This window comes from Euprymna scolopes, chromosome 18 (genome assembly GCF_053919585.1).
Source record: "Euprymna scolopes isolate OS-2025 chromosome 18, ASM5391958v1, whole genome shotgun sequence".
Taxonomy (NCBI): Eukaryota; Metazoa; Mollusca; class Cephalopoda; order Sepiida; family Sepiolidae; genus Euprymna; species Euprymna scolopes.
In genome coordinates, this window is record NC_136499.1 from 40,374,476 (window position 1) to 40,391,005 (window position 16,530).

At 29.7% G+C, this 16,530-nt stretch overlaps 1 protein-coding gene across 2 annotated transcripts in view; it reads right to left on the reverse strand.

Moving 5' to 3' along the window:
* LOC145297586 (stAR-related lipid transfer protein 3-like) overlaps nt 1–16,530 on the reverse strand; it is a 78,981-nt gene that overhangs the window by 20,568 nt on the left and 41,883 nt on the right. Inside the window, exons 2-4 of one of the 2 annotated variants that reach the window (XM_080143632.1) lie at nt 16,144–16,223; nt 3,672–3,830; nt 1,665–1,760 (exon numbers count right to left, since the gene is read on the reverse strand). In XM_080143632.1, the coding sequence (XP_079999758.1) occupies nt 1,665–1,760; nt 3,672–3,830; nt 16,144–16,223 (335 nt within the window). The remainder of the gene's footprint in view (nt 1–1,664; nt 1,761–3,671; nt 3,831–16,143; nt 16,224–16,530) is intronic. The other variant, XM_080143633.1, reaches the window with a different exon arrangement.

Consider the following 16,530-nt stretch of genomic DNA (forward strand, 5'->3'; position numbering starts at 1 on the left):
ACCTTTTCTTAAATCGCTGTATTTAATTAGTTCTTTTTTTTACACAGTGTGGAAATTTGGTCTGACTTAATTATGAAAAATAATGTCTCTTAAGTAGCCTCCATTCTCGGTTTCATAAAGTCGAGCTTTTTCTAAGCTATTCTCCGTGACAGTTCTTAACATCGGAGGATGTAGGGAAAGAATTTCCTGTCGTATGTTTGCCTTAGGTTTTTGAGTGGTTCGAGGCTTATTTGCATATACTTTGTCTTTAAGATATTCCCAAAGCCAAAAGTCTGGTACTGTCAACTCAGGTGAACGTGTAGGCCGTTCAAAATAGGAATTTCGAGAGATTTTTCAATCTAGAAACATCACAGTTAACAACTGCATTGTGGCTCTAGCTGTATGTGCAGTTGCTCCATCTCGTTGGCATCAATATGCTGCCAGGTTTGCTGAGTGAGTAAGAACAAAATTCACTAGCATATTTCTGTATCTCAGCAGTTACAGCTACAGCTTTTCATTTGCATCTTCAAAGAAAAGGGGCACAATAACCCTTTCTGATGTTACTCCACACCATCCTGTGACTTTAACTGGATGCATTGGGCTCGCATGAACTTGTGTGGATTTTCGGTACCCCAGAATCTGGTACTCTGTTTACTGACATACCCATTTAAATGAAGATGACCCTCATTTCCCATGATCAACTAGTGAATAAACTGATTGTCATTTCTTGCAGTTTCCTGAAACCTGACAACGTAATTTTGCGTTTTTAAAGTCTGGTGGTTGTGAAGATTGCACTAATTGAGCGTTGCAAGGATACATGTGCAAGTCTCTTTGAACGCGCTGTAGAGAACTCCGTGACATGGCAAGTTATTGCGAACGCGTTCGAGTGCATGTGGTTGGATTCTATTCAATGCTATGCCTCAGATCTTCAGTATTTCCAGGCGTACGTACTGCGCGATCTCGTCCACGTCAAGACCTATCATTTACAGAGACCTGTTCTTGAAAACGCGTCAGTAAGTTTATTACTGTAAGCCTGCTAGGAGAATGCCAAACATTGAAATCGTTGTATATAAGATCTTTGCGTTGCAGCAATCGACTGTTTATTTTCAAAGTAAAATTCAACTATCTTCACTCGTTGTTCTGTTGTAAACTTATCCATATGAAAAATTTCCAGAGATTCTATTTTATAATTCTGGCAAGAGAAATTAGAATATATTAATAGAAAAAGTTATTTAATTTTTAAAATGTAAAGTGACCTATACACCATCCTGTGTGTGTGTGTGTGTGTGTGTGTGTGTGTGTGTGTGTGTGTGTGTGTGTGTGTGTGTGTGTGTGTTTGCGAAAACTTCCTCCTGGTGCACCGCGATGGGTCCCCAACTAGAACAGGCAATCAATCGATTGGATTTAAAAATGGACGATTTCACCGATTTCGATAATAAAAATATGGGAGTGTGAAACATTCGTTGATCATCATTCAACCCCGAGCAACGTCCTGTTTCCGTGCTAGTATATATATATATATATATATATATATATATATTCTCTCTCTCACTCTCACGCACACACACACACATATATATATGTGCGTGTGAGAAAGAGAGAGAGACTAGAAAGAGATTAGTTGCATTGTGAACATATTTCTGATGAATAAGCTGAACGCCAATAATACAGTAAATATGACTTACTTTATAAGTAGAGACAAATTTGTTCCAGTCAAGTTGTTCTTTCGTATTATACGCCAAATCGTCAAAGATGATGGATGGATGAATGTTCAACGTGGCCTTCGGTTTCAAAGAGACAACAGCATTGATGAGTTTTATTTATAAAATTCTTTTATCAAAGTACTGAGCGTAGATAAATATGAAATATAAATGCGCGTCATTTGTAAAATTTTTACTATAAAAATCAATTAATTAAGCAATATTTTATTTAGTTTAAATATCTAATTAAAACCAAAAATATAACTAATATATTTCTCCGTATTGTGTAGATAATTCAGTTGGTTGGTTGTTTTTGTTTTACGTCATATCAACCTTTTTCAGGTTATTTAATACCGAATTTTAATAGAATATATTTTTTCAAGTCGGTTTCTATTTAACTCATAGTTCAGACCCTAACAGGTACTACCACTCCGGGTCAGAGTGGACCTGCGAGCAATGGCAATTACAGGTTGGCTACACACTCCAGCAAACAGGAGCCTCACCATCGGATATAGTTCAAGGTCATATCCAGGACTAGATAATTCAGAGTACTCTCCTCATCTTGCATGTGATTTTCACAACTTTTTAGCCGATGTAACCTCCGGCCTTCTCCATGTGTATCTTCTCAAACTCGAAAGTCTTTCCGTCGAACTCGAGAATTATTACAAAATTGCGAACGAAACTTTTTCTATAAGCCACATGCTCACATTCCGCAAGAGGCCATGACGTAACAGATAATGTGGTAAGTATAATCGAATCTAAGTGACACTTTTCTGGAGGTTGAAGGTCCTATAATTCGTGCGGGCGATACTAAGAATACAATTACGAATAACTTAAGACTGATACCCGGTCATGGTTGACGAAACGTGAGCATGCCACCCCCGTTGGTTAAATAAAGGGTTTTGTTCAAAATTCCCTGCAGGTTCCCGAGTTCTACAGAAAGATTCACTAATTCAACAAGATATGCCTGAAGAAGGTCGAAGGATACATCGGTTGAAAGGTTGGGAAAATAACATCCAAGATGAGAACAGTAGTTATATAAATTATTAATTTCTACCTAAAACATTCGGGAAAATATTATATTTAAATTATTTTTAATAATTAGGAGATAAATCTTGATTCTACATTGTATAAATCATATATATATATATATAATTTGAGATTGCTATTTCTCAAAGGTAGGGTAACCGGTGAAATATAACGAGGTTAAAACAAGAGTGCTCAATACGGAAGTAGAGAAAGTTACATTTTCAATTTGTCTTTACATAATCTGTACATAAGACCGAAACATGCGCATGACTGTGTAGCAACAAATTACTGCTTATGTAAAGACAAACTGAATATACATATATATATATATATATAATATATATATATATATATATTTAAGAGTCCCTGTGAAAAGTATATACTTAAAATACTTCAACTAGAAATTCTCCTCTCTCTCTATCTCTCTATCTATCTATCTATTTTTCTCCTTTTTTATCTCTTCTTCACTCTCTCTCGCTCTCTTTTTGTCTTTCTCAATTGTCACTTCTCTATCTCATTTCCTCTTTATTTCTATCTAATTCGGTTCTTCTGTTTCTCCATATATTGTGTTCTCTCTCTCTCTTTCTCTCTCTCTCTCTCTTTCTCTCTATCTATCTTTCGCTCTCTCGCTCTCTGTAATCTATATCCTCGTTTTTTTTTTCAATCTTGTTGCCTTTTTATTTTTCTATCTATCTATCGCTCCATATATTCCTCACTTATTCTACCATTATTTTTTCCTTTTTGTTTCCCTACGTTTTCTCTCATTCTATATAGGTTTGTATTTCGTTGCCTGTCTCTTTATCATTCCTTCTATTTATTCCTCTCTTCTTTTTTTACTTTTTTCGTCCCTTCTATGCTTTTCTCTCTCTTTTTCTTTTCCTTTATCCCCCCTCTCTCCCTTTCTATCTCTCTTCCGCTCTCTCTCTCTATCCTCAATAAATTAAGATCTTATCCAAGACTGACCTGAAGCAAAAAGATCTGACCATGATCCAGAAACTGTCGACTTTTCACGCAACCTTCCACTGGATTCTGGCCTTTTTCGAGTTTCCATTCTGCCACAGAAGAGCGCCAACTCTTTATTGCTTTAAGTGAATTTTGAGCAAGTTTTAAGTACCTTTCTCGCTGAAATTAGAAGTTGTATCAATATTAGTTATTTGAACAAAACGCTAAAGAACAAATAACATTGAAAGATTATAAAGGAACAAGTCATTTATTTCTTTAAAATCCCAGCATAACTGATGTTTCTATTTAGTAATCGCTAAAAAAAAAAAAATACCGCGGAAGGCAACCACATAACAAGGACGTTAAATTTTTTTAAAAGAAAACGCTAACAGAATTCTAGTTATCTTTGAAGATGGGATTTATTCCGAAAAATTTAAGATTGAAATTTAATAAGATTAATCCTGCATTAAAAAGACGCCTAATTTATAATTATTCTACTTTCTCAAGCATATCAATACGGCAAACTGAACCACATATTTTTTACACACATACACACACGCACACGCGCGCGCACACACACACATACACGCAAGACTGAGCTCTAGAGGAGCTAATTAATAGTGATAGAATTATCGCTAAAAAATAACATTACGACATAACTTGAAAAGCGATACACTAACATGAAATATCAGTTAAGTTTTTCATGTACATATATATATATATATATATATATATATATATATATATATATATACATACATAAAGAGAGAGAGATTATTATTCAAGTAATTAATCGGAATAGTGAATAAGAATAATTAGAACACTTTGTGGTATCAGAATCGGTATCGGAATCGGTATCAGAATCGGAAAAATTTGAGTGTAATGTCCAATTCCCAAAACAATTCTTATATTTTTCCTGAAAAAAAATTAAACAAATACACATGAATTTATTTTAAGCTATGCATTAACAACATAAGACTATGAACCTTAGATTAAAAATCTCATTCCCAGATTTAACACTGACTTTCCAAGTCTAAATTATATTTTTCATTGATCAATCACGATGAACAAAGTAATCACTCTAGCTTCACTTGCCTAATAAATATGTTAGCAGCCATTTGCTAAACGTCTCTATGCCGCCTCTCTGGAAGTTTACAGTTGATAATTAAAAGATTTAAAATGCTCTGGAATTTTTATTTTTTTTAATTTCACTGCCGCCAATTCACAGTGCATTGTCTGGTCATCAGCTTTGTCAGATATAATTAAAGTTTTGTTGTATTTTTTCACTTTGGATACGCATGGACATATAAGTAAAAATCTCACAATGAGTTAATCCAAATCGTGGATAAAATACATAAAGGGGGAAAATTTACAAGTTTGTCGAATTAAAAAATAAATTATGTCTACATTTAAATGGACTTTTATCCCCTTTCAAAAAAATAAGGGAAGGATATTCGAATATTTGTTATTGGAATTAACAGAACAAAAATGAAATGAAAACAAAGATGTCACAAATATACAAAAATATTTAACAAATAGGAAAAAATATGTAACAAATATGTAACAAATATGTAACAAATAAGTAAAAAATTATGTAACAAATATGCAACAAATACTTAACAAATATGTAACAAATATTTAACAACTGTGCAGCAAATAAGGAACAAATATACAACAAATTTATAATACATATGCAACAAATATGCAGCAAATATGTAACAAATATACCAAAAATATGCAACAAATATATAACAAATATATAACAAATAGGCAATAAATATGTAACAAATATATCACAAATATGCAAAAAATATGTAACAAATATGTAACAAATATGTAACAAATATGTAACAAATATGCAAAAAATATGAAACAAATATATAACAAATATATAACAAATATGTAAAAAATATATAACAAATATGTAAACAATATGTAACAAATATGTAACAAATATATAACAAATATGTAACGAATATATAACAAATATGTAACAAATATATAAACAATATATAACAAATATGCAACAAATATGTAACAAATATGTAACAAATATGTAACAAATATGTATACAATATGTTATAAATATGTAACAAATATGTAACAAATATATAACAAATATGCAACAAATATATAACAAATATGTAACAAATATATAACAAATATGTAACAAATATATAACAAACATGTAACAAATATGTAACAAATATATAACAAATATGCAACAAATATATAACAAATATATAACAAATATGCAACAAATATATAACAAATATGCAACAAATATATAACAAATATGTAACAAATATATAACAAATATGCAACAAATATATAATAAATATGTAACAAATATATAACAAATATGTAACAAATATATAACAAATATGCAACAAATATATAACAAATATATAACAAATATGTAACAAATGTATAACAAATATGTAACAAATATATAACAAATATGTAACAAATATATAACAAATATGCAACAAATGTATAACAAATATGTAACAAATATATAACAAATATGTACGAAATATATAACGAACATGTAACAAATATGTAACAAATATATAACAAATATGTAACAAATATATAACAAATATGCAACAAATATATAACAAATATGCAACAAATATATAACAAATATGCAACAAATATATAACAAATATGTAACAAATATATAACAAATATGCAACAAATATATAACAAATATGTAACAAATATATAACAAATATGCAAGAAATATATAACAAATATGTAACAAATATATAACAAATATGTAACAAATATGTAACAAACATGTAACAAATATGTAACAAATATATAACCAATATGCAACAAATATATAACAAATATACAACAAATATATAAGAAATATGCAACAAATATATAACAAATATGTAACAAATATATAACAAATATGCAACAAACATGTAACAAATATGTAACAAATATATAACAAATATGTAACAAATATATAACAAACATTTAACAAATATGCAACAAATATATAACAAATATGCAACAAATATATAACAAATATGTAACAAATATATAACAAATATGTAACAAATATGTAACAAATATGCAACAAATATATAACAAATATGTAACAAATGTATAACAAATATGCAACAAATGTATAACAAACATGTAACAAATATGCAACAAATATATAACAAATATGTAACAAATATATAACAAACATGTAACAAATATATAACAAATATATAACAAATATGCAACAAATATATAACAAATATGCAACAAATATATAACAAATATGCAACAAATATATAACAAATATGCAACAAATATATAACAAATATGTAACAAATATATAACAAATATGTAACAAATATGTAACAAATATATAACAAATATGCAACAAATATATAACAAATATGCAACAAATATATAACAAATATGCAACAAATATATAACAAATATGTAACAAATATATAACAAATATGCAACAAATATGAAACAAATATGTAACAAATATGCAGCAAATATGTAACAAATATGTAACAAACTTCTCTTTTCTAGCATATTCAAATGAATATTTCTCACAATATTGCCATATAATCTCTTGTATTCCTTTTGAGTTAACTTTTCACAACTACTGATGAGGTGTGTGTTCTCACCTTTCTGCCCAGGCAGGCGACACAGGGGACTTTAAGCCGTTTTATCAATGTGATATTTCACATAATTTGTCCTTGGCGCTTACTCTAGCGCGGTATATATTAGGACTTCTTTCCCACCCTTTAAGCCACATTTTTATAACTATCATCAGATGTTTTTCTTAAGCCACTGCTTCTGAAAGATCTCTACCGAATTGACCATACATTTTTTTTTGTTTTTTTTTTTTGCTTTTTGTTTCTTTATTGCCTTAAATTCCTTGCTCCTCACTAGTTTGTGTTCTTGCAATTTTTCACATTATGACACGTACTTTATAAGCTTTTCTTTACAGTGATAGATGTAAGCTTTCGATTTTCTTCTTCGTTTACGCACTGTTGTATTAGTCCTCATCCTCCCTCTTTTCTTTTCACTTTTAACCTATCGATATTACTGTTTGGATTAAGAACTCCATTCATCATCATCATCATTTTCCTTGTCTTGCTATCCATATCTTTCAGCTTGTTTTCTTTTCATTGAATAATACTCGCCTCATATCGAAATATAGTTATTGTCCACGTGTTTACTACAGATATTTTGTTGTTCTTATTCAATCCTGACTTAAGAGCCCACCGTAGTCATTTTTTGTATTATTTTCCTATCATTTTCTTTTATTTCAGATTCTTTTATTTTATCTAATTCTACAATTCCTAAGTAAGAGTATCCTTCTTGTCCAACCTCTTTTATCACTTTCCCATTAAAAAACTTTATTCTTTCACTTTTATAAATTTTCCCCTCTTCAGTTTCAGAGCACCACACTTCTTCCTGTCAAAGTCCATAACTATGTAATTACTGAACAGTTGAACAGTCCTCACAAGCATACTTAGCTGGTTTTCGTTCTTTGCATATAACTTTAAGTCACCCATAAATGATAAATGGTTTACGCGGTACTCTTTCTTACCTCACTCCTGGTACATATTTACCTTTTGTAATATGAACGACAAGGGAACCATATTCAAAACAACAGCAATGGCGACAAGCTGCCTCCCTAAAAAAATCCTTCTCCTCGTATGAATATCCCCAAGATCTCCGTTTGATGTCAATGACACCTTACATTGCTTTATACTTTTTTCCAAGAAATTTCGCACTTTTCTATACATTCCTTCATCCAGCTATGTGGAACCAGATCATATGCTTTGTGGCAATCTATCCAAGATATGCATAGATTTGTGGAGCTTCTTTTGGTCCGTTTACTACCTCGTCCACATCTCTTTTGTCCATCTGATAAGATCTTGTGTTATTGGTTGATTTTAGCAATTGAAAATTTACCACGTTTTATAAGTAAAATATATTTTATTTCTGACTCCAAAATATTAGGGTTTTATACAAAATAAATGTTTATAATTTTTTTTTTTATTATAAGTAGTACTTATTTTTTTTTTCAGTTAGTCTTCTGCGTATTGTGTGTAAAAATGGCAAGTGTCAATTTCATATTATTCATGCTTAAGAACGCTGATTTTGTTGAAGGAAATACGGGATTTCTTTCCTTCTGTGGTATTTGTTGATTTTTCCAATTCCTTTCTTTTAAAGTTTCATGACTGTTGTAATGGCGAGCTAGGAGGAATCTGAGCGAATGTGTAGGACCGAAATTCAGCGCAACAAACTACAGTCTGTTCCTTATTATCCTTTTCTCGCTAACTGTTGTGTTTCGTTTTTGCTGTCTTTTATGTATTTATTTCTTTTGGTTCTGGTCATTTGATTGGAAGACAGGGGACCCTTGTCATTATCTCCTTTTTCCGGGTATGCTCCTTAGATCCTGTTTCTTAGGGGTTAGCTAGCGCTGATTGGTCTCTCCAATGATTAGTTATTGGAAAATTAAAGAAAGGAACAGAAGAAGAAGAAGAAGAAGAAGAAGAAGAAGAAGAACAAGGAAAGAAATTAAGTGTTGCCATTTTTTTAATTATTTCATTTATTTTCGTCAAAATCATCATCACCATCATCATCATCATTCTAACTGTTATCATTACTATAATTTTGGTTTCACTACAATCTCAAATTGATCCAGATATTGATAAATCTCATTCGTCAAAATGCCTATCAACAGTTTCCACATCATTGGAAGGCAGGTGATGGGCCGATAGTTATCGACCACAGTGCCCTTTGATGAATCTTTTTGGCAGAGCACTGTTCTTTCACGCATACTTCATTCAGGAATTACATCTGCAGTCAACATTCTGTTAATTTGAGATGCAACCCTTTCATACAAGTTCTTAGAGTTTTTTTTAACCAATACGCTTGCACACTATCTTCTAATTTAGTATTTTCTTCAAGTGTTTATTCACTTTCTCCTTGCTCACTTTCCCCAAATCTTGTGGTTACCTTAAAGTATTTTGTATGCCATTCTTAACATCTTCTAGTCACAAAGCACTCCCATTGTGTTTCTTTTTTACTCTCCAAATATTACCCCAAAACTTTGTGCACTCTTCTGACTTTGGTACTTCATTTACATAATTTGACCGTCTGTTAAGTCCTTCGTAGACCTCTGGCCCAGATCAAGCAACCTATTCACTTTGAACTGTTGACTTCTTTCTTCATATCTCTTCAGTTTTGCACTTTTTGTTAACATTTTTTGTTTCATTTCCTCTAGGACAGTTTTAATTCCCTTTCTTGTCATTGTACTTTTCATTCGGTTGTTTGAATTTCTCTGTCTACCTCGCATCCAAATATCCTTTCAACCCCATTTTCTAAATATATTTATGCCATCTTTTATTCTTCTTTTCCACAAGATTTATTATTTATTACTAGTGGGACATGTGGAAATTCCAGAGGGGACTCATTCATATGTAATATATTGATGTTAGCATTCTGTAGATGTTTCGTGTAAATGGGAAGCTCTGATATTACTGTAGCTTTTTTGTTAAAATTGCAAAAGCATTTATCTAAGGTAGCAGTGACGCCCTGTATAGCCCTCTAGTAAAGTATGCTTAAGTATGATATTTTAATTCTTGCAGATTTCGTATAAATTATTATAGAGTTAATATTCTATCAATTTTTACATATTATAAAGTTGTGATTTAAAAAATAAAAAAATATATCGATATGACTTGGGTGTATCAGCCTAAATTGAAACCTAAAACAAAACTTATGAAAAAATATACGTATATATGTAACTTGAGTTACTTCAGCCATAATCGAAACCAAAACCAAAACTTATGAAGAATTCGTGATAAAATTATTTATTAAAAAAATAAATTACTGGAGTGCCATCAGCTATAATCAAAACCGAAACCAAAACTTATGAAGAATTCTTGGTAAAATTATTTATAAAAAATAAATGACTTGACTGCCATGTTCTATAATATAAATCTCACCTGTCTGTTTAAATGTATGTATGTATGTCTGCCTAAAACTTTCGACAGAGGCGACGGATTTTCACGAGATTTGGTATTGTTTTGAATCTCGACTCAAATATCAAAAAATTGGCTAAAAACAATAATTCCTTCACCCTCAACTGGGCACTTTTCTACAAGGAGGGGTCACTTTCTTCACCGATATCTTCAAAAGCCATCCCCTCTTTTCCATTGATTAGCCTTAATTTAAACTTTCGTCACTTCCGGTTTGGCGATGGACACAACGGCAAAGACGTCACTTTTTTTTCAGATTCTTTTCCTCCTTTGCAGTACGGGTTCGAGCCTACCTACCTACTACCAATTTTTTTTGGCTCAACACACACTTCCAAACACCCGGGAAACGCCTACTCTATAATATAAATCTCACTTGTCTGTTTAAATGCATGTATGTATATATGTATATATATATATATATATATATGTATATATATGTATTTATATATATATGTATATATATATGTATATATACATGCATATATATATGTATATATATATATGTATATGCATGTATGTATGTATGTATGTATGCCTAAAACTTTGAACAGAGGCAACAGATTTTCACGAGATCAGTATCATTTTGAAACCCAACGTTTCGGATGACACATATCGAAAAATTGGCCAAAAACATTCATTCTTTCACGCTTTTGGAAGCGGTGGATCTCCCCATTGGGGAGAAATTGAGACCCCCGAAACACTGAGTAAGGCCGGGAAACTATGCTGGTATTAACTGTTAAGCATTATTGGGTGCCCAGGCAACGGCGGGTAACCTAGCTGAAAGGATGAAGTTATTGTGTTTATTGCTTGGGAAAAAATGACAAGGGATGTCATTTGAAAGCTAGAACGAAATATAATTTCATTCTTGGCGAAACCCAACTCAAGGACTTCTGGCTTTTTGTAGTACGAGGTTAGCCCGGGGCTCAAACTGTCAACCCTTTTGAGCATGTGAATGGAATTGAGTTGTGATCACAGATTCTCAAGCCGTGCAAGGCATCGGAACTTCCCCAGAATCATATGCAGATCGATGATTTTACCCCAACCAACCCTCTCCTCAAAGCAAATAAGCAAATGTCCACGCCAAACATCTCAGATTGAAGCTGAATCTCGAGACAAATAAACACTACCCAAAGAGACACTAACCTCTCGACCGCCGCCATCGTAGAGAATGGGGAATCAGATTCCTGAGTGTTTTTTTTTTTTTTTTTGGTGTAATGAGATCAACCTGAACAATTGTCCATATGTAACACACTTTGTAAATTTCGTGAATTAGTTTGAGTAGATTAGAAACATCTGATTTTGTCTTCTTTTGGTTTGCATGAGAAGCTAATTATTTTCAGTGGACGCCGGCACATCAACCTGATAATGAGGCCAGCGGTCTGAAAGAATCTTGTAAAGAACTCTCGGAAGGAAAACAATCACGACTATTGCGACTTCGATGGTGTCAGAGATCACAACTGGGCAGTTAGCTACAAGGAGGGGTCTATTTTTTGCGACACATTTTTGCAAGTCATCGTATCGGTTTGATTGACATTTCCTAATTTTAACATTCCGAACTTCCGGTCGCGTCACAGAGTAGTGGTAAGATGTCAGATTTTCTTTCACTTTCTTTTCTGCCTTCACATTATGGGTTCGAACCTGTCTGCCTACTACCACTTTTTTTTTGCTCAACACGCACCTCCAAACACTCGGGCAATGCTGGGTAGGCTAGTCAGTTATAATCGAAAGTGAACCCAAAACTTATGAAGAATTCTTGATAAAATTATTTATTACAAGAAATCGAAGTCCATAACAATTAAACGACAGTCACCTTAAAATACTTCCAAGAAACTGAAATTTGGAGAATATTTGTTAATTGATGTATAATACTTCTTCCAATTTCACAAAAATCGAAGATATTTGAATTTCTACAAGGATATTCCATTTCTATTTTATTCCCTTTGATTAAAAAGAAATTAAAGTAAATATAGCACACAAGTTAATCTGTGTTTCGAAATTCATAATGATCGGTTAATTACTTTAGAATTGAATCTGGCACATACAAATATATAAACTTATAAACGTACATAATTTTATAAAGATATACATTGATTTGCTATTTTTACAAAGATATACATTCATTTATTAATTTTATAAAGATATACATTGATCTGTTATTTTTATAAAGATATACGTTGATTTGTTTTTATAAAAAAATATTATTTTTATAAATATACATATTAATTAATTAATTTTATAAAGATATACATTGATTTGTTCCATTTATTAATTTTAGAAAGATATACATTCATTTATTAATTTTATAAAGATATACATTGATTTGCTATTTTTATAAAGATATACGTTGATTTGTTTTTATAAAGAAATATTATTTTTATGAATATACATATTAATTTATTAATTTATAAAGATATACATTGATTTGTTATTTTTATAAATATACATATTAATTTATTAATTTTATAAAGATGTAGATTTATTTGTTATTTAATAAAGGTATACATTGATTTGTTATTTTTATAAAGGTATACATTGATTTGTTATTTTTATAAAGGTATACATTGATTTGTTATTTTTATAAAGGTATACATTGATTTGTTATTTTTATAAAGGTATACATTGATTTGTTATTTTTATAAAGGTATACATTGATTTGTTATTTTTATAAAGGTATACATTGATTTGTTATTTTTATAAAGGTATACATTGATTTGTTATTTTTATAAATATACAGATAGATTTATTAATTTTATAAAGATGTAGATTTATTTGTTATTTTTATAAAGGTATACATTGATTTGTTATTTTTATAAAGGTATACATTGATTTGTTATTTTTATAAAGGTATACATTGATTTGTTATTTTTATAAAGATATACATTGATTTGTTATTTTTATAAAGGTATACATTGATTTGTTATTTTTATAAAGAAATACATTGATTTGTTATTTTTATAAAGAAATATTATTTTTATAAATATACATATTAATTTATTAATTTTATAAAGATATACATTGCTTTGTTATTTTTATAAAGGTATACATTGATTTGTTATTTTTATAAAGAAATATTATTTTTATAAATATACATATTAATTTATTAATTTTATAAAGATGTAGATTTATTTATTTTTATAAAGGTATACATTGATTTGTTATTTTTATAAAGATATACATTGCTTTGTTATTTTTATAAAGGTATACATTGATTTGTTATTTTTATAAAGGTATACATTGATTTGTTATTTTTATAAAGGTATACATTGATTTGTTATTTTTATAAAGGTATACATTGATTTGTTATTTTTATAAAGAAATATTATTTTTATAAATATACATATTAATTTATTAATTTTATAAAGATATACATTGCTTTGTTATTTTTATAAAGATATACATTAATTTGTTTTTTATAAAGATATACGTTGATTTGTTTTTCATAAAGATACAGATTGATTTGTTATTTTTATAAAGAAATATTATTTTTATAAATATACATATTAATTTATTAATTTTATAAAGATATACATTGATTTGTTATTTTTATAAAGGTATACATTGATTTGTTATTTTTATAAAGAAATATTATTTTTATAAATATACATATTAATTTATTAATTTTATAAAGATATACATTGATTTGTTATTTTTATAAAGATATACATTAATTTGTTTTTATAAAGATATACATTAATTTGTTTTTCATAAAGATACAGATTGATTTGTTATTTTTATTAAGTATACATTGATTTGTTTTTTATATAAAAATATAAATTTTATAAATATATAGATTATTTTTTTAATATTAATTTTATAAAGATATACATTAATTTATTTTTTATAAATAATATTAATTTTATAAATATGCAGATTAATCTGTTTTCATTAAAACTATTATTTTTATAAATATATAGATTAATTTGTTTTTCATAAGAAAATATTATTTTTTATAAATATATAGGCTAATTTGTTTTTATTAAAAACACATTGTTTAATTGTTTTTTTTAATTATTAATTTTATAACGATATAGATTTTTTTTTTTATAAATTCGTTTCAGTTTTTCAATAAATCTACAATTAACAGTGAATAAAAAATAACTTCCCGTATAGTTATCAAAGTTATGTCTGACAAGTTGGTTGAGTTGAGAGTCTTTAAAATCGTTAATTTTAAGTTTTCCATTTGATATTATGTTTCTGATTTTTCTTGCTTTAGATGAGGATTAATGATTTCTTTTATTTAAATGATTCGAACTACTGTTCACATCGAGAGTGTTATTCTCACAACGTTTTGGCCGATGTAACCTCCGACGTTCTTCAGGTTTATCTTGTCGAACTCGATAATCTTTCTATCGAACTCGGGATCTGTACAGACCTGCAGCATAACAGATAAAATAACTTAAGTCCAGTTCCAAATGACACTCTCCTGGAGACTGCCAGCTCAATTCTCAGTGCGAGCAATACAATTGTGAACTATTTAGAACTTTCACCCGGTCCGGTCTTGTCTCTTAGATTAAATAAAATGTTTCGTTCGAAATCTCGTGCAGATTCCTAAGTTAGTTGTCTGAAATGAAGTCAAAACTGGCTTTGTGGCTGAGTTTGAATCTCACCTCCTACACTGATGATTGCGAAATCATGGACTATCTGTTGGTTTAAAAATAATCAAAAATATTTTTTTTAAAAGTATTATTTATAATTAAATGTTTCATTCGAAATTCCATGCAGATTCCCAAGTATGACAGAAAGATTCTTCCAACTTTGGCAAGATATACAAGTGAAAAAAGGTCAGAGGTCACATCGACCGAAACATTTTGAGAATAACACTTAAGACGAGAAGAATAGTTTGAATAATCCAAATAATGTTTTCTTGTTTCTGAATTTTTGAGATGACGATTGATTATTTGGATTATTTGGATACATCAGACTACTGTTCTCTTCTTGATTGTTATTTTCACAACTTTTCGGTCGATGTAACCTCCGAGCTTCTTCAGTTGTATATTGTTGTACTCGATAATTTTTCTATCGAACGGAACCTTCTACTTAATCCACGGAGATAGCATGCTCTCGTTTCGTCGGTCATGACTGGGTAGACGTCCTAAATAATTAGCGATTGTAAGTTGAGTGTCACCTCCACTGAAGGCTGAACCTTTAAACTCTAGAATAGTGTGTAACTTACAATTGAATTTTACCAAGTACTTTATCCACTACGCCACGGGTCATGGCGAAAGGTCGGAGGTTACATCGACCGAAGCGTTGTCGAAAATAACACTGAAGATGAGAAAAGTAATCTGAATAATCCAAAAAATCTGAATTAAAAATGTTCAATTTCTGTTTGTATGAATATTTTCTTTGTGTTAGTTTTTTAATGCTTGATTCAAAGTAGCAACCTTGGTAAAAAAAAATTCTGATTGAACGAAGTAAAAAAAAAAGTCTAAAATCGGTAAATAAAAGACAACGTTGATGAAGATTACCTCTCGTTCATTGGAGACATAAAGCTTTCCAGTGTTTTCTTCTGGTGTTAGTGACTGTTCAACTTGATTGTAAGGAGAACCTGCATTAGATAAACATGCAAAATTAATGAATTAGATTTTTTTTTTATTTCATTTGATTTCTTTTTTTCTCGTTCATTAATCAATAAAATAACCAAAACCAAAATTTCAAACAACACAAAAACCAATAATCAATAATTTCATCACTCATTAAGGAGAACAGAAAGTGGATCTCGTGTTTAACAAATCTTCTTTCTTAAAACTGCTCGCCTGAGGAACTCTGTTTCGCTAACTTTCTTTCCAGCTGACTACAATATGGTCCTCTTCAAGGCTATTGTAAACAAGTTCTTACTCAGCTTCCGCCTTAAA